The sequence below is a fragment of the Stegodyphus dumicola genome, chromosome 9 (assembly GCF_044657685.1).
Source record: "Stegodyphus dumicola isolate Sdum_Otavi_A_Nest chromosome 9, ASM4465768v1".
Taxonomy (NCBI): domain Eukaryota; kingdom Metazoa; phylum Arthropoda; class Arachnida; order Araneae; family Eresidae; genus Stegodyphus; species Stegodyphus dumicola.
The window spans coordinates 57,258,919-57,279,334 of NC_140776.1; the positions used below are offsets into that span (position 1 = coordinate 57,258,919).

General features: G+C 34.1%; 1 protein-coding gene across 1 annotated transcript in view; it reads left to right on the forward strand.

Moving 5' to 3' along the window:
- Positions 1 to 20,416, forward strand: part of LOC118198333 (peroxisomal acyl-coenzyme A oxidase 1-like) — a 95,599-nt gene that overhangs the window by 17,765 nt on the left and 57,418 nt on the right. Inside the window, exons 3-4 of the mRNA XM_085823478.1 lie at positions 4,359 to 4,528; positions 18,312 to 18,419. Of these exons, the coding sequence (XP_085679604.1) occupies positions 4,359 to 4,528; positions 18,312 to 18,419 (278 nt within the window). The remainder of the gene's footprint in view (positions 1 to 4,358; positions 4,529 to 18,311; positions 18,420 to 20,416) is intronic.

The window sequence follows — 20,416 nt, forward strand, 5'->3', positions numbered from 1 at the left end:
CTCTTTTTTTTTTCCCTTTAATTTGTCTTCATGAATCAATTTAAATTGGCTGCAGAATGTGAGTTAGTCTTTGACCTCTCCATCAAATTGTTTGTTCAATCTTTGGCAGTCTAAATGTCCTATTACGAAGATTTGATGATAAATACTTCAAAACGGAAGTGTCAGTTGGTGTAGTTTGGTTGCTACAAAACTTCTGTGCTTTCATTTTAGCTGAAACCATTTTTTCTTCATTTTTCAATATCTGCATATTGTGCATCATATTCCTCATCTCCTTTAGTTTCACTTAAAATCATGTTATCTATTTCTTTAAAGCTGTAGAAGTCGACTTTCTAATGTAGCCCATCTCGTTTCTATGACTTCAACATCATGCATCTCTGTGCTTAATTCTTCATTTAAAACATTTAAATTTCTACAGAATGATGCCTTAATAGGCCTACAATTTCTTACTAATTCATTCATTGTTTTATAATTATTTTATTACTTTAAATTAATAGTAAGAAGGCTAATCTACTTATTATGACTACAAAAGATCACATCCACTTCACCACGATGTCACAGCGAGTTTCAAGAAATTGACTACCGTACAATTTCTGACTTCAAAGTTTAATTGCAATCCACAGTTTAAAAACTTGTTCAATATAACATATTTACTTTAACTCTGATCTTTACTCTTATTTTATTTATTCTTGGCTTACATAATGTCCTGTACATTGGGAGAGAGAGAGGGGGGGGAATCAGCTTTTAGAATCAAACATTTTCTGTCTTATTATCCAAGAATGCTAAGATCAAAATTAAATTATTAATATAGAAAAATAAAAATTCTAAATGGTTTAATTAACAATTAGCAAATTTGTATATTGTGAGTTTAATTTTTACTCCTCACGAAACTTATCCATTTTCAAAACTGAACTGTATTTCTTTTTTTAATTGTGTATATAAAAAGTTCCTTTTTTCTCCTTTGAATTCAAGATCTTCATTGCCATATGTCTTACTCAAGGCATAGGTATTATTCAAGCCATAGACAAATTAAATGTGTATATGAATCAATTTCTCTTGGAAAATCCTGCATGAAGGCATACCTTCCTCTAAGCAGGTAGCCTTCACATGCATTGCATTAATCAGTTAACTTTTTGATTACTTTTGAAAATGTAAAAAGAGAAAGGCCAGTTTTTTCCCTTGCTTTTACATATCAAAAAACATATAATATCTAACCTTCTTAATATTCTTTTTGTTATCAGTAATAGTAGGTGTATTATTTAATAAAAATGTTATATATCTTGTGATTATAAAGAACTGTATAATGAAAATTCTTAAATCTTTCAAGCAGTAAATAAATTTTGAAGATTTTTAAAATTATGTCTGAAGAAACATGTAAAAATTTCTGTTTTATGGTATGGGGAGAAATTGACTTTTTAAATGTGTTTATGTAAACAAGCACTCTTTTTATACTAATAACCTTTAATGAGAAGAGACTGTTTGATTACAGAACAGTTTTATTAAATACATTATTCTGAGAATACTTAACCCATTTATGTGTATCATCCTAAATGTAGAGCGGTTCACAATGGTACATCATATTAACTTTAGGTCAATAAATCACAAAATACTCACTTTTTGTTCAAAATTCTAGATTTTTAGTGCCTTCGGCATGAATGGGTTTATTTTGAATTCAACCATACATGATTATGTAACTAATAGTACTAATTTTCTATTTAGATTTTTTGTTGTAGATTTCATTGTGCTAATTTGCATAATTCATGCTATTGGAAAGAGGAACTTGAATCATTTGCTGCAATTTAAAAATAAATTTTTGGCTGTCTTCTTTTCTTGTTTTTATATTTCCCTCCCCTTTTTTTGGTGGGGGGATGCAAATAAGACTAAGCTGAATGTGCAATTAGGTTTTATAAGAAAATTCTATCATTTCATCTAAAGGAGTGAATACTTATCATTTGAATTTCATATTTAAAAATTTAAGGACATTGTTTATTATGTGTAGCAGTTTGAGATAATAATTTAATAAGCAACATAATTTTTCTTTTACTATTGTTTGGCATTTTTATGTAAATTATACGTAAGAAATTCATGGTTTATGTAATAAAAATTTCAGTACTTTCTTATTAAATGGTCATAATGTAAGCCTTTGGTAATATTTAAAAGTTGCATATTATAAACATGTCAGTTAAGTTTTGGCCATTAACCAGAATGGCTCCTTTAACAAGGAAGCACCAGATTTTCCTTTTGAACAATACACATTTTATATGAATTATAAATATGTTTCTCTTATAAATCCTTGTAATATGGCAAAAGCTGGCTCACAGACAAAATGTGGCCTTTCAAATTATTAATCTGGTCTGTTATGAAATCCTGCGTTATGGCATTTTCATCTTTCTCCTATCCAATTTTGTATGCAAACTACCGAAATCAACAACACGAGTACACATCTATTGTTATAGTGTATATGCAGATATATGTGCATGATTATACTAGCAATCAGATTAAGTTGAGGACACTAGATGTGCTAAGATTATAGTCCTATCATTTCTAACAGTTTTAATTTAGAAATTAAACAGTGGCATATGATTATTGTTATACATAATTAGAAAAGGAAGCTTAGAACATTTCACTTTTATTTGAAAACGGAGCAACATACATGTCGATCACTTGATAACCAATATGAATAGATTATGTTTTTGACATATTTGAAATTTTTATAATTGTATTTTTTAAAATTCCTACTAGTAAGGGGTGCCCTCCCCATTGCACCCTGTAAAAACAATTGGGGCACTGCAAAAACACATTACGACCCTGCCCATATGATCTACTAAAAAAAACTTTTTTGGCCTGCTGTGAAAAGAATTTGACCTTTCCTTATCTAGAGTTATTAAATTTGAAAAATCAATAACTTTGACGTGTATGTACATCTCAAAGCCCATATTAAATTCTTTTTATTTATATTTAAAAAAAATATTTATATATTTTGGGTTAATTTAATGAATTTTTTATAAACAAACTAGGGCATTTAAAAACAGTTTATTGCCACTTGGCAAAATGTAAGGTATTTGTTTCAAATTTAATAATGAAACTCAGTAATTTGAGAGAAATATGTTGAAATATGGACAAAATGTAAGATATTTGTGTTTTAAATGAAATCAGAAAACTCAGCAACTTAAAAGAAATGGTTCCAGTACATGAAACAAAATATTTGTCTTCTATGCACCCATTGTGTTAGAAAATATTTAGTTTTTCTTTAAAATTTAATCTGTTAATGATTTACAAACTAAGCAATTTAAAAGCTCTAAATACAGTTCTTTATCTGTATTATTGTTAATTATTAGCTGGACGTAAAAAATTAAACAAGCTAGTCTCATTAAAAATATATATTTTTCCTTTTTTTATAATGCATTTAAGCAGCTGGATGCATAAGCAGATAATAATCTAAAATAATAAATGTGTATCAGAATTAAATCGTTTACAAAAATATCAAACATTTCATAATAAAAATTAAACTTTTGATTTACTGTCATTTTGATTGTCATCTAGTTAATCATATTTAAATTTTTGCTCTATATGTTGTATTTGAAAAGACCAGTTTTCTGACCCTTGGATTTAATGTATTTTTATGAACTATATTTGAAAATTTATTCTTCAAACTTTTGAATTTTGTTTCCTTTTTCAATGTTTAATTATGTTTGATTTTCTATAATTTTTGTGCTTATCTTTCTTATTCTACTAAATTTAATTTTAACCATTCCTTGTAAAAAATAAATAGAGAAAACCTATGCATTGCAACTGACATACCATTAAATTCTTACTCATATAAGAGGCCCACCAGCGGGTGAGCAGTAAAGTCGCTGAACACTGGTAGTTCGGTCTGAGGTTCGAATCCCGCGAACGGGCTGGCTGCGTGGGCGTTTTCGTGGTTTCCCCATGTGCAACGTGTATACGAGCCAGTTTCCCTTAGAAAGTCCTCCACAAAGGCATCCCTCCCATTAGGCAGATAGATCTAGTGTACTTTGCCGTAATCTCAATAAACCAAACAAACCAAACTTACTCATATAAGAAGTAAAAATAAAGTATGCACATACTTTTTTACTTTTTATAATATGTAACATTTTCTTCTTTGTGAGCTCCTGTATTTTAAACCTGGATTATATAAGAAAGGAATATTTAATAAATTTGTGCAATGGTAGGATATGTTAAAATATACTTTGAAAATATTTTAGATATTTTTTGTAGTTATTAATTATGTGATGTTAAATTGTTATTCCTTAAAATTGACATAATTAAGATATTTGCTTCAAATAAATTTATTTATGTTTTCATATATAATATTTATAAGTTAAATTTTTTTTTTTCAGGTCTATAGCTGATGCTATTTTACAAGAAGCATCACCTTTAACAGTCCATTTTGTCATGTTTATACCTGCTCTGATGGGGCTTGCCACTGAAGACCAGCAGGCAAATTGGCTTCCAGATGCTTTTGAAATGAAAATCATTGGATCTTATGCTCAAACAGAGCTTGGTCATGGTCAGTCAATTATATTTTAGATATTAAGTATTTTAATGTTTTGAAATTAAACAACTTAGTTTAATAGTAATAAAATAGATAATATGAATTTAACTATTTTAATTAATTCATGTACTGAGACTGCCTTAACTTACATTCTTATCTCAGGACAACAGAAGAATATCCGACACCCTTAGGCAAGAAAATTTAGACATCCATTGCACTTCATATTTTTGAGAAATGAACAAATATCAATATTGTCTGTTATTTCTTTAAAGTACCGTACACTTCTGGAGTACACCACAATTTTGGTGATCTCTACAGAGCTCCATAATTGTCAAGAATTTTGGTGGTCGTCTTAGAGAATTAACTGTTCACTAATGTACTTATATAAGTTCACTTACGTATGGATATATGAAAATATGAAATTTTTAAAAATACTGTTAATATATATATGTTATAGTGAAAGACACAAATTGAAAAATGTTGACATTGTTTGGTGAATTTCAATACAAAATGTGTTGGTGAAAGACCGAATATTTGGTTATATTGTTACACATTCGGACCATAACCAGTGTATATCAACAAGCACAGATATGCTCTGGTGGAGGTTGAGACAAGAAGACAGGAAAAATGAAGCGTTCCATGACTAAAATGCAGTTAACTAAATACAGTTGTAAAATCAAGGGATTCTTGTGCAGTTTAAAGGGTCATTAAGAGTTTTAAATTGTTGCAATAAATAAGATTGTATAATATTAATAATAATAGAAAGTTTATTATTGCTGTTTTCTTTTCTCATTTAGAATATATTGTTGATTTTAAGTTCAACAGTTTATTTACATGTGCTGTTACTTAAGCTTTCTCCTGTTTTAACATATATCATAATATGTTTTAATGATGAAGTATAATTTAAAAACTTACCAAAATATTTTTATTGAACATTTACTATCAATGCATGGGGAATGTTGACATTTGCCAGTGTAAGTTAGAAGGATATTTAGCAAATATTCTGACATACACGGAGTGACTGTGTGAATGTTGACATTCTCAAGATTTTGATCTTTGACAGTAAACTATATAATTATACAGATAATTTAATCTAAATTTTAAATTCATCTTTTACTGAAACTGCAGCAAAAGGAATAATAAAAAAGAACATTGTACTTAAAATATAACTACTGCTGAAAATTGAGTGAGTGACACTCATTTAAAGTTCATAGATCATAAAATCAAAATTATTTTTCTAAATTTATATATTACACACAAATTTCTTTTTATCTTCCATATATATAAACATCTTGATTATATATGTATTAAGATATAAAATATGAAAGAAAATTTCTAACTTTATTTTAGCGATAGTCCTTTTAATTCCTGCTTTAAATTTAGCTACGTCCTTTTTGTCTTCTGTCTCATGCATTCTAAATTTATTACAATTAATAGAAGTCATCTGTAGAATTATAACATTTTAAATTTATTCCTCCCTTCACCCTCCCTTCAAAGAGAAAAGTCTTAGTGATAGAAAAGCCTTTTAAAAAAAAGCATTAGGGAGTTGGTAAAATATATATGTAATTTTGTGAAAATTTAAAAAATTTTTGTCTGAATTTTGAATATAAAACTTTTGACCAAGGAATGTAAATTTTAGAGTTCAGCCAAAAATGTCAGTCCAATTTAAAAGTCTGTAAGTTCATTTTTCACTCAAAATGTTGTAGACTGAGAAACAATTGAAAAAAATTCATAATTCTGGAAAATCTTTGCTGGCGAAACATTTCGTATGTAAAGCAACATAAAATAAAGTTTGGAAGTTAACAAAATACAGTATAATAACAAAGTAAACTTAGATGAAAAATTGCAGGTTCTCTACAAGCAAATCAGCTTAATTACTAGCTGGTATCTCTGGAATGTTTAAATACAATAGCACATAAGTCTCTATTCCTTACACAAGGTAACTAGCTTTTAGCATTGTATAAATATATTAGATTCTGTTTATAATTTATGGTAATAAAATTCTTCAAATTATGTAACTGAAATAAAAACATAAATATATGAAAATTCAAATTAAGACAAATAATTTGTGTACTTAAATTAGGTCTTACAAATTTAGTAAATAAAATTTTACATTTCCTTACAATAATAATTTTTTCTAAAAAAATTAGATAATAAGAAGCTGGATTTAGAGAAAATCAAATTTGATTAAAGTTTTGATTCTGCATAATCCTATATATGTTCAGGGAATACTTTTCAAAACATTTTACACATTATCACAAATACAAAAATTTTGACTCGCCCCCAAAGTCCTGCTATGCTGCCTCAACGTGGTGGGGGGGGGTGTCTCTAGCCGGAACGGGTGAAGTACGTCGAGAGCATAGCTCCTGGTAGGGCCACCCTAGGCGTGAAGGCCGTTCCAACATACCCAGCTAAAGCATAGCAGGTGAAGAACCCTCAGGGGATTGCCGTCTTGGTGATCGGGTGTCACACTCCCGGGCCCCCAGTGACCTTTCCTCCTCTTTCTTTCCTCTCCTCTTGTCTAGCTCTCTCTCTCCTATTTTTCTCCCTTGTGGTTTCCTCTACTGGAGTTGAGGCTGACTGTGAGATGCAGCTACTACTCTGGTTTCTGTTTCACCATGATGAGAATACCGCCTATGTGTTTGCCGTGCATGGTGACCCGTAGGGTGGGAAAGGAGGATTCTGGCAGTTGAGGGGCGAGGTACTGTCCTCAACACACTGCTTTGGCCTCTGCTTCTACTTAAAACGGGAGGCACTTAGCTGTCCCCGCTAGTGTCAATCGGCTGGTCACTAGTCCTATTGGTCAGTGGCTAGGGGATAAGCTCTCGGAAGTCTCCGCTTTCGGGAAAGCCGACTGTGGGGCTTCAGTTTGCGTATAGGCCCGGCTAGCCCTAACACAGAGATCTGTGTTGTTGGGCTCCATGGTGGGTGGGGCTCCATGGTGGGTGGGGCGGTCGGTCCCGAAACTATCTCTCTTTTCAATTTGAAAACTTTTAACTTCTTCTCCTAATCATATGGATACGAAAAATTCTGGAGCTGCTAAAAGAATTTGCATTTCGACCTTAGTTAGCACAAGCAAATGTCCAAAGTTCTTAGTTATTACTAGTCAGCTAGAAAATTTATCACCATTCTTCATCCATAAGCATATTGTGGCCTCAGCAGGCGAGCCAAAACACATAGAAAAGCTCCGTTCGGGATCTCTGCTCATCGAGACTACATCTCATGCACAATATTCCTCTCTCCTAAAAATGACCAAAATGGGGGAACATTCTATTACTGTATCCCCACATAAGTCTTTGAACACGTCAAGAGGTGTCATTTTGGAAATAGACTTGATATCAGTCTCTGAGGATGAAGTTTCAAAAGAACTCGCCGAGCAAAATATGTGTGGGGTCTGCCAAATAAAAGTCCGTTGAGACGGGCAACTCGTCAACACAAAACATCTTATTCTGACTTTTTCATCTCCAGAGCTACCGAGAGCCATTAAGGCAGGTTACCTGAATTGCCCCATCAGACCTTACGTGCCGAACCCACTGCGCTGCTTCAAGTGTCAACGGTTTGGCCATGCAAAGGCCACATGCCGGGGAAACCTGGCATGTGCTCGCTGTTCTGCAGGTGGTCACAAAAGTCAGGAATGTGTAGCTGATCCAAAATGTGCAAACTGTCATGCCGATCATCCAGCATACTCACGAAACTGCCCTAAGTGGAAAGAAGAGAAAGAAATACAGCATATTAAGACTACAAGAAAAATCTCCTATCCTGAAGCTAAGAAACTTTTTAGCACGGGTCAGTCAAAAGCAAATGTCTCCTATGCACAAGCCACTAAATCATATCAGTCAATAAGTACACGTACATCGCATAGCACACAGAAGAAGACATCTGAACCAAAAACAAATGACAAAGAAAAAGTTTTTCCTCTACCTCCTCCCAAACAGACAATAGAAAGTCGAGAAATAAAAACACAAGAAACAGAGAGTTCAAAAAAGAAAATCAAAAGCTCAGAAAAGAGAAGCTCAAGCCGAAGCTCTATTGAAGGGATCTTTTCAGACTTTATCGAATCTGAGATGGTAACAGATGGAGGTAGAGATCTCTCGAAAAATGTTCTACCTCACAAAACAAAGAAACAGCATCGAAGCAATAACATTCCTAATGGCTACTCTCATTTCGTGGAACTGCCGGGGCTTCTATCAGGGTATTGATGGCATTAAGCAACTTATTAATAAATATCGACCTATTTGTATAGCGATACAAGAGACATTCCTCAAACCTGGTAATTTTGCAAAGCTATGTAGATAGTCAATGATAAGAAAGGATAAGGCATTCAGTGAACGTGCATGTGGTGGTGTCTGTCTACTTACCTCAATTAATTGCCCTTCGAGTGCTCTCCCTTTGGATACTCCTCTCCATGCAGTTGCAGTACAGTTTAGCATTCGAACACTGACTACTGTTTGCAGTATTTACATCCCGCCTAAAGAGAACATTAATTTAAGAGATTTAGAGGATCTAATTGCCCAACTACCAGCTCTGTTTATTCTAGTCGGTGATTTCAATGGACACAATCCCTTTTGGGGTAGTAAAGACACAAACCCACGAGGGAAGCAGATTGAACAGCTACTCCACGACCACTGTCTCTGTATCCTTAACAACGCAGAAAGCACTTATTTTCATCAGCCAACAAGGACCTTCCATTCCATTGACCTTGCTATTGTTTCTCCACAGCTTTTGCCATTTTGTTTCTGTAATGTCGAGAATTATCTATATAATAGCGATCATTTTCCTATTATCATAAGCGTTACAGGAAATAGGAGCGTTTTTATACCTAGAACACCAGGCTTTTTGTTGGACAAAGCCGACTGGGACTCTTTCATACATTATGCTCTTTTCACTGAAGAAATAGTAAAGAATGTGCACATTGATCAGGCTGTGAAGATCATTACAGATAAAATTATTCAAGCAGCTGATACATATATACCAAAAACGTCAGTAAAACAGCCAAAATACCCAAAGCCCTGGTGGAATTCTGAATGCCAGGATGCCATCAGAAAACAAAGGAAAGCTTGGAGCATTTTTCGGCGATATCCTTCAGAATCAAACCTCATAATATTCAAAAGGGCTAAAGCAAAAGCTCAGCAGGTGTGAAGGAAAAGTCAGAAGAATTCTTGGATCTCGTATGTATCTTCGATTAGCTCTTCAACTTTGAGTAAGAAGGTCTGAGAGAGAGTCCGGAAAGCGTCCGGCATCTACAAAGAGCACACACTTTCCATTTTAAAGACAAGTGGTGAAACAGTTACTAGTAGGGAAGAAATTGCCAACGCTATTGGACAGAGTTTCTCAGCCGTCTCGTACAGTAGTAACTACCCTCTTGAATTTCTTTCCGCAAAAAAATGCATTGAAAAACAACTAATTAATTTCAACTCTCCCAATACTGAACCATATAATCAGGATTTTACTGTGCTTGAACTGAAAAGAGCTCTGTTGCAGACAAAAAATTCATGTCCTGGTCCAGATGATATTGCCTATCCTATGCTGAAACATCTTCCTTCCAAGTCATTGGCAGCCATCCTCTTTCTCTTTAATAGAGTATGGAAGGAACAAGTCTTTCCAAATGCCTGGAAAACAGCTTTTGTCATCCCCATTGTTAAACCGGGAAAAGATCCTACTAATCCGTCAAATTACCTCCCCATCGCTCTAACTAGCTGCCTCTGCAAACTCTTTGAAAAGATGGTGAACACTCGTCTGGTCTATTATTTAGAGATAAATAATTGTATCTCCCCTTATCAGAACGGTTTTAGAAAAGGAAGAGCAACTGTCGATAATATCCTACTCTTAGAAACAGGTATCCGTAGAGCGTTCGTTAGAAGAAATCATGATGTTTCCATTTTCTTTGATATTGAGAAAGCCTATGATACCACCTGGAGATACGGTATCCTTCGTGACCTATATAGCAATGGTTTACGAGGAAACATGCCGATATTCATCAAACATTTCCTACAGGATCGGAAGTTTCGTGTGAAGATAGGCGATACACTTTCTGACATGTTCCATCAAGAAGAGGGTGTTCCACAAGGAAGTGTATTAAGTGTTACATTATTTAGTATAAAAATTAACTCTATTTTAAAACAACTGCCTCCAGCAGTCCAGGGTATGCTCTACGTCGATGACCTGCAAGTCAGTTGCCAGGGAGAAGACCTGAAAGACATTGAGTGTAAACTGCAGACATCTCTCAATAGAATTGTTAAATAATCGCAGGAAAATGGTTTTAGATTCTCTACTCAAAAGACTGTGTGTGTACATTTCTGCCGAAAGAAAATTCCTCACCCTGACCTCGAACTTTATCTGCAAGATGTGCTGATTCCTGTAGAAAAGGAAATAAAATTCTTAGGAATGATATTTGACCATAAGCTTACGTTCCTTCCCCATATTACCTATCTAAAAAAGAAATGTTTAAAAACTATGAATATTCTGAAAATACTGTCAAATACTTTTGGGGTGCTGATCGAGGTTCAATGCTTCTTATATATAGAGCTCTCATTCGTTCGAAACTAGATTATGGATCAATCATTTATGGGTCGGCAAGGCCTTCAGTATTAGCTAAACTTGATCTAATACATCACCAAGCACTTCGGATATGCACTGCCGCCTTTAGAACTTCTCCAGTGGAAAGCTTATATGTGGAAAGTAACAAGACCTCCCTGCGGTTAAGACGTGAAAATCTTTGTTTTAAGCATTATTTCAAAGTTTTATCACAAACCAAAAATTCTACAAGGTCAAAATTGCTTAATGACCAATATTCCCGTTTATATCAGGCACGACCATCATGTGTCCCATCTTTTGGCTTGTGGATGAGTGCTTTGGTGGAGGAGTATAATTTGTCTAATATAGATATACAGGTGGAGGATTTTTTTGGAATTCCTTCCTGAGAGGATTGGAGAATCCATTCTCTGGATACTTTTTGCACTGGAGTAAATCACAAACTAACGAAATCATCTACAAGCAGATTTTTTTTTAACATAGAAACAAATATAGGAAATATATCCCTCTATATACAGACGGATCAAAATCCCAGGATCAGGTTGGTGCCGCTTTCGTCACAGAGAAAACAATAGTAGGGGTTCGATTAGATACAGTTTGCTCTGTGCTTACTTCTGAGCTTACTGCAATCCATCTGGCTTTGACTTACCTTTCAAAACAAAAGTACATAAAGTTTATTATCTACACAGATTCCATGAGTGCCTTAATGTCATTGGAAAATCACGCTCAATGTACTCACCCAGTTGCAACCAGAATCCTGAAGTTGAATCATTCTTCAAAAATTCGGGGATACCAGATTCTTTATTCATGGATCCCTGGACACGTTGCCATTAAGGGGAATGAATTGGCGGATATTGCAGCTAAAACTGCAACCACAATGTACAATCTTCAGATTCCACTAGCAGACATCAAAGGGTTTGTCAAAAGCAAAATTCTCAAAAATTCTCAGCAAATGGCAGAAGCAATGGGATGACAAAGTATATAACAAGCTGAGAAATGTAAAACCCACCATTGGATACTGGCCATGTATGGCTAATAGAAGGGAGGATGTCTTCTTGATTATACTGAGAATTGGCCATTGTCGCCTGACCCATGAGTATCTTCTGAAGGGAGAAGAGAATTCCAGCTGCCCAAACTGCAATGCAGATCTGAAAGTCCATCACATCTTGGTTGAATGCCAGAGTTTTAATTATTTTTGCCAAAAACATTTTAATTGTTCAGAACTGGAATTAGGAAATTTAATTGGAAAAACACATCATCGTAATTTGTTTCCGTTTTCAAAAGATATTGGCTTTTATAATAGACATTAACCTGTTTTTTAAAAGGTATCAGCTTTTATCATAGATTGTAATTTGTCTCTTTTTACCTAAGCTGGAAGTTTTTACAAATGACTAATTGCATTGTTACTATTTGTCTGGCGCAGATAACCTTGACTGGTATTGTGCCAAATTACAATAATCCAATCCAATCCAATTAAAAAATTTTGAAGTCATGACAAATTTCAAAGTTTTTTAAGATAACTCATTTTCATCATTATAACTTTTATTACAACACCATTTGTAACAGTGAAGTTATGGTTTTTATTATTATTCCATGTCTAATTTTTTTCTTTTACACAACACAGGAAGACTGCAGCTTTTTCCAGATACAAATGTATTCATGTGTTGGGCAAATCCACATTAGCTAATTGATGTATACAGGATGTTTCAAAACTTATCGTTCAAATTTCGTGGGGAGGTAGGTCACTAAACAAGTCCTACAGTCCAACGAAGATAATCCGAATATCAGCATACGAGCCGCTTGGGGAGCTCTCACAAGCCAGTGTGGCGGATACTGCACGAGGAATGTGTGCATCCTAACCATCTGCAAAATCTGCAGTTACTGCATCCTAGTGTGTGGAATTTGCACAATGGCTCAGACAGAAAGGTGCCGTGAACCCCAGTTTTCCAGCTTCTGTCCTTTTTACAGATGAAACTTCATTCACTCTTGAAGATGTATTCAATACACACAATTCACATGTGTAGTCTTAAAACAACCTTCATGGTATGAAAAGTCACACTACGCAGCATCATTTTGCCATAAATGTGTGGGCTGGAATCATTGGTGACTGTTTGTTGGGGCCTTACTTGCTACTGTCCTGATTGGATGGCCGGAAATACCTAGTCTTTTTTAAGACAGTGTTACTGACTTTTCTGGGTGGTATACCTGCCCATATCCATCAAGATATATTCAAGTATATCAAGATATATCAAGTATCAACATGGCGGGGCTCCCGCCCATAGCATAATTAATGTGCGTGATTTCCTGAACCAAACATTCAATGCTCGATGGATCGGCAAAGGTGCACTCACTGCTTGGCCAACCAGGTCACCTGATTTATTGCCCATGCATTTCTTTTTGTGGGTGGCCATGAAAGAACATGTGTACAAGACTCCCATCGACAGTGTAATGGACCTCATTGCACGAATAGTAGCCGCTGCAGAAACTGTTCGTGATATGCCGGTGTCTTTGAAAACATTCGGCGGTTAATGCAGCAGCACTGTGAATCCTGTATTCGTGTAAATGGCTGCAATTTTGAGCATCTACTATGAACCTTTATTTTACCTTGTTGAAATAAAGCTTACATCATTACCACTTATACAGTCAAAAGTTTTTATTCCGGATTATCGGTTTTTCTGGATTATAGGTCATCAGTTTAAATCTAGTAAGATGGCATGCAGAAATTATAAAATTAAAAATATGAAGCTGTAATTTATGAAATAAAGAGCAATTATGATCTAAAGGGTATCAAAATTTACACAAAAAAAAGCTTAATATTTATTTGTTTACTTTATTAAACATTTCTTTCAACGCGTGCGTGCGTAAAGCATACATTACGCATAGTCGAAATTAGAAAATTGCAACCGGAAAACTATTTGATGTGTCTTCGTGATATTTATAATAACGACGAATTTGATTTAAATCATATCAAAGACGGAGTACATCGAGATGAAATACTACATTTAGTAAAGAATTAGCTGAATAAAATAAAAACATCTGCCCTGAAGATAAGGATAGTGTTGACAGATTAACTTCCAGTTCTTTGCGCGCTGCGACGTCCACCCCTCCCGCAGAGCAGCGGGAAATTGATAAACAGATTTCAGAATGGTTAGAGAAACAAAGGCCTTTATCAATTTTTTGAAACAATTCCACTTTTTGTTTGATGGGCATCGAAACGTGCTTTCGCTTTGTAGATCCTTTGGCAGCTCCAGACTCAGAAATTCTTTTTGACATAGTCGAAAGTTCAAGCTTACTTTTATAAAATTGCTCTAACAGTCTGCAAAAAATAATAAGCCGGATCCAATTTGAAGATTAAGGAAGAACGCAATCTGCAACATTAACTGAAATAGATAATTAGATAATTTTAGCTTAGCTTATACCGTCCTTTATACATTAAACGCACATGCGTAAAGATATTATGAGCATGTGTAAATGCATATGCGCATGCGTAAATGCATTATGCGTTCATGCATGCGCAGAAAGTTCGTAGCTTTGATGTCCGGATTATAGATCATTCCAGATTATGGACATCAGGATTAAAGACTTTTGACTGTATATGAAATTATATATGAAAAAATTAGTATTTTTTCATAAGGTGGGAGTCTTCAAAGTTTATCTTAACATACTCGATTTTGTATGCATTCACTTATTTTCTTAAATTTTTAGTATTTCTATATTCATTAGAACATTCATTATCAAAATATTGATTATTTTCCACGTACTCAAAAACACTATTTTACATCCATTTTCTGTACTAATATCCAAAATTACTTCATTAATTTTTTATGTTTAGCTTATTCTTAAAATAATTTAATGGTTTCATAAACAGTAATTCAAAAATACAATTATTAATATAGTAGTTTTTAATAACCTTCTCTAAATAAAATAATTTAAAGACGTTAAAGTTCTTTAATTTGTTAAACCAAAAATTAAAATTTGAATTTCTAATACCATAAAATATTTATCTGCTATTTTTATAGAAAACTGCAACTTTTTTTTTAAAGTTCAGTATAGAAAAAGAAAACATTGCATGTTTTATTTAAAAACTACAAGAATAAATAAATTACTGACTTCAGAGAAATGAAAAAACATAAATATCCATTATTAGCAAAATAATGAAACTAAGCATACTCACGAAGTTTATAAATGTAAAACATTTTAAGGAAACAAAACAACAAAATCAAAATAACTTTAAACAAAGTACTTGATGTGAACTTTAATGCCCATGGCACTATTTGAATTTCATTCCATTGAAATATGAACTTGATTCTGAGAGAATAATTTTGAGTTTTCATTTGAGGTATGAAATAAAGAAAAGCAAAAATAAAAATAAATTTCTTGCACACAAACTTGAAGCACTTTTTAACAAAGATTAATGACCTTGAAACCACTGGGAATATGTAGTTGAAATGATTTCGAGTGTTTCTAAAAACACTTTGTAAACACAATTTTTAATTAATTTTCAAAGCATTAATTTTTTTTCTTTCATTTCTGGATATTGAATAGATCAAGAGCTATGTTTCATATCAATGTGGAATAAAATAAAAGTAGTAGTACTAGCAAAGCATCAATCTTTTTAATTCACACACTTATTTGAATTTTGTAGATAAACTGCACTTTAAAACAGGGCTTATTCTACTCAGATGAACTGAACTTTCAGGTAGGCATTTGAGATATATCTTTGTTGACTAATTTAAAATGTGATAATTCTATAGATGACCTCTGTTAACTGTAATAAATTTATAATGTATGGAAAAGAAGACACCAGTAGTCTTTTAGTCATGGCCGCAATGGTTATAGATGTTGCTGGCGTACAGATGGAATGCATAGTCGAAGAAATTGGCAGATGTTGATGTAGATCACAAGAAAATTTTTTTTTTTTTTTATAATAGAGCAAGCTTTAATATCATTACAAGATTCACACAGCATCATTTATGGGTGTGCTATGCATCTCATAGTTTTATGCAGCTTATATTTCCACAATAATGGGCAATAGTTAGTGGAGGCTAAGCAACACGTCTAAGCAGCAGTGAGTAGAGTAGAGAGAAAGAAAAAAAGGCTGCACAGTAGGTAACAGCAATTTAAAGACTTGATTTCTTTGTTTAAATCTTGAACTCTGCGACTGGTTGAGAGCCATCCATAATGTAGGAGGATAAGATGACATAATGGAGATTTATTTTCAGATATGATGCACTGCAGATTCCAGGAAGGGGAAGTAGCCAAAATAAAATCAGGTAATAAGGGTCACAAAATATCGCTGATGATGTTTTATTGTCAATGAATAATTGCCAAGATAATGCGAGCACAGATAGCCAAAAAGTACCACATATTTTTTAAAAGAATTGCTTAAAAATTTATTGTATTCTCTATTTCATTTCACATTTTGAAGTATTGCTGGCCCTTGTCTTAGTAACACTAGCTAAATAGTAAAGATAATAGCAAGAGTCAAACATTATCAAATATGTGTCATAGAATGTATAATTATTTGTTTCACCAAAAATGATTTTCATGTCTGTTTTGCCAATTTTATCTTCATTTTCTAACCAGATGATGTCATACATGCTCTCTGTTCATTATAAATTTTAGTAATCTGAGACCTTTGAATTTCAACCTGGTAATCATATTGTGCATAGTCCATAAAATTTCTGCCTTTTGAGCAGAATTGTGCTATGGGGCCAACTTGTCAGGTTCTAATTCATCATATCATTCTAATCTTGAAAGCATAAATTGCAGTTAACAAAAACATTTCTGATCAGCCAACAATATTTCAGCTTTTTCAAATAAGCTCTGTAGCTTGTCAGTATAATGCCCAGATTCCATCATATTAAAACGTTTTGCATTGAAAGTTTATGTGATGTTATATTAAAAAAGATGCAATTATACCCATATCAACCGGCAACAATTTCTTAAACAGTTTTTTTTTGGTTAACTAAGATCTGAATATTCTGTGCTAAATCAGAATTCTTTCTTAAGAATTCTCTAGAATAAATTACTTCTGTCATACCAATTCTTATTGTAATACTTTGCTAGTTACTGTTGGTATTGCATTTGCATTGTATATCTTCCAGCTGTTTCATTTTGCAAGAACTGGAATACTTGTGGTTTTCGGCAAAAATACTATATACCTGGAAATTATAGATTACTTCTGCTTCATATATTGGCAGTTCCAGTAAATTCCTGATGGAATAATGCAGTAAAAATAAACTAATATTAATTTAAGATGAGTAGGCCCGGTGCCACAGTGGCTGGCTCATCGCTCAGCAGCACTACAAGTCCGGGGTTCAATCCCCAGGCTGGGTAATGTTGACTCAGCCTTTCATCTCTTGATTTCCATCCTCTGGGTCGATAAAATGAGTATGAAGATCGCTTGGGGACTAAATACTGGGGGTCCTTCGACAAGCTGACCACTTGTTCAGAGTATATGCTTATGCAACCCAGTGCCCACGGTCAAGAAGCAGATTTCGGGGCCCTGCAGGCATCAGCCCACTAGGGCTGTTATGCCACTGAGTTTAGTTTTTTAAAATTAAGATGAACAAACAGTCCTGAGAATTTTCCATGGGCTGAGGATTACTTCCCCCCCCCCCAAAATAATCCATGCAAATGTGCACTTACTCTGATTGGTCAGAAGTTGCAAAAGATGAAGTAATAATAATAAAAAATGCCATTATCACACTTCTTAACCAAAAGAAAAGGGAGGGGAGGACCAGAGCATTAACATGAAAAGGGGGGAAAACTAGTATTTTTAGAAGAATACTGAACAGCTTCTAGGATTGTTGAATGTTATTGGGAATTAGATTTGGGTGGCTTTTTCTGACTGTAAATCAGCAAGTACCAACTAATAAAAAAACATCTCAAATTTTTGATAGAAAGACCATATCATGTATAACAAGGATTTTACAAAATAAAATTCTTGATATAGTCTGAATTGTCCTTCCTTCTCTCTGTAATAGATTAAAATTAGCAAGATGCTAGTTGTTTCATTCCTGCTATTTAGAAGGAGGGCTGACTGCGTGATTTTCACATGTAACATAAACACAAGCTGTCTTCATTCATTACCTTATCTATAATGTCCTTTATGAAATTATTGTTTTTAGATAGATTAGTATGGTGTGCTTTAGTATAATCAAAATAATCTTGTCCGAAATTTAATGTTGATATTCATTTCAGTTCTTACCATTGAATATAAAAAATGCTTTTCATGCCACATGTGTGAAGTTTTCTGTTGCAGGTACATTCCTTCGTGGACTTGAAACAACTGCAACATATGATCCTGAAACTCAGGAATTTGTCCTTCATTCACCTACTTTATCTTCGATAAAATGGTGGCCAGGAGGCTGTAAGTATCATGATTTTTTTATTTAGAAACTTTTCTCATGTAGAAGAGTTTTGAAAATCTCATGCTGTTCATCATTTCTGAAAATTGATCTGGTTGTAACGAAAGATTTCTGCTAAAAAACAGTCTTAATAAAGATGGGGAAAAAAAAAAAAAATGAAAGCAGTACCTTTAGTGTGATTAGTAATCACCACCCAAATCTTAGATTTTCTGCCAACGTTTTGGTAGTTTTTTAAAAGCTTTTAGCTCAGAAACTTAGTGTGTGCAAATCCAAAAACTGATCAGCCTCATTTTGGATGTTCTGTGCAGAATGGAAGATAGCACCAGCAAGATGTAACTGCAGGTATGAAGAAAGGTAGAAGTCCGAAGAAGCGGTTAGGTGTGGCAAAATATCCCATCTGCATACAGAGTCCAGTCGATGAATGCAGTTACATGTGGTCTTGCATTATGATGATGAAATATTACCTTTTTGCACTGCAACTCGGTTCGTTTTTCCTTGACAGCCACATCAACATGGATTTGCATCCTACTGTGCACCTTACTGTCGAGGGCTTTACCTTTCTTCTCTTTGTGAATAATACCACAGCAATAAAAAAGCATGAAAGTAGTACCTTTAGTGCAGGTAGAAATCATCACCCAAATCTATGATTTTCTGCATCTCTTTTGGTAGATTTTTCAAAGCCTTTGGCCCAGAAACTTGGTGGCCGCAAGTCCAAAAACAGATTAGCTTCATTTCGGATGTCCTCTGCTTCTGCACGGGATAGCACTAACAAGATGTAGCTGCAGCTGTGAAAAAAAGGATGTCCAAAGGAGTGATGTTGAGGCTATATTGTGGGTGTGGCAAAAGATTCCATTCGAGTCCGTACAGAGTCCAGCCAGTGAATGCAGACATATATGGTCTTGCATTATTTTGATAGAACATTAACATTTTGCACTGGAACTCAGTTCGACATTTGTAGCCATGTCAGCACAGGTGAACATCTCGCTGTCCTTATTGTCAAGGGTTTTGTCTTTTTTCCAGATACTCTTTGTAGATAATATCTTGGCAATCTCACCAGATACAAAGCATAATCTTTTTTTTAGTCAAATTGCACTTTGTGACGCTGTCGACGGGCTCACCAAGCACAGACCAACCTCTCTTTTGGCCTGTGTTGTTGAAGTAAATCCACTTTTCATCACAAGTGACGGTCCAGTCCATAATTTTGTCCTTGCATTGGTATTCGAGCAGATTAGTGCAGGCCCAAACATGTCTGTCCTTATTTGCTTGAGTCAGCTCATGCAGCATCCAGTGGTTGAACTTGTACGTCAAACGTACTTGGGATGCATATTGCGCTTAATGGACATGGTGCTAACGTCAAACCCCCTAATGGTTGTATACTGGTTTTCTTTCGCAAGTTCTTGCTGATGGACCTCATCAATATCAGTAGGCTGGCCATAGCGCTCTGCTTATTTAATTCCATAATCCTTGTTTTTGAACTTTAGGTATCTATCCTTCACAGTATCGTATGGTACAACATTAGTACCTAAAGCTATACACATGATTTGGTGACATTCTGTAGCTGACATTTTGCAACAGCAGTATAAGTAAATAGTGGTTCTAATCTGGTATCATGATAGTTCCATTTCAGACACTTTGTACATAATGGTAATGATATTTTTTTATAAATTTCACAACACAGTGTTTTAAAGGAATTCCCTTTCTTTCAAATGCCAAAAATCTTCTGACAAAATATGATTAAATATGGCAATGCAAATTGTTTGCGCAGACGATAATATTTGCAGAAGTGGGAAACTTTTGTTAAAACTCGATGTCTCTACATATAATAAAAGGAAGAGTGTGTCTGTCTGTCTGTGCCTCGTTCCTGCTGCATGTAAGCTAATAGACCCAGGGCTATGAAATTTGGTACATAGGTGCATCTAGACGAGCTATTGCACCTCGAAATGATTTTTTTTCAAAATTCGATTGAGATTTTTTTAATTTTATGTTTTTTGATGAAATT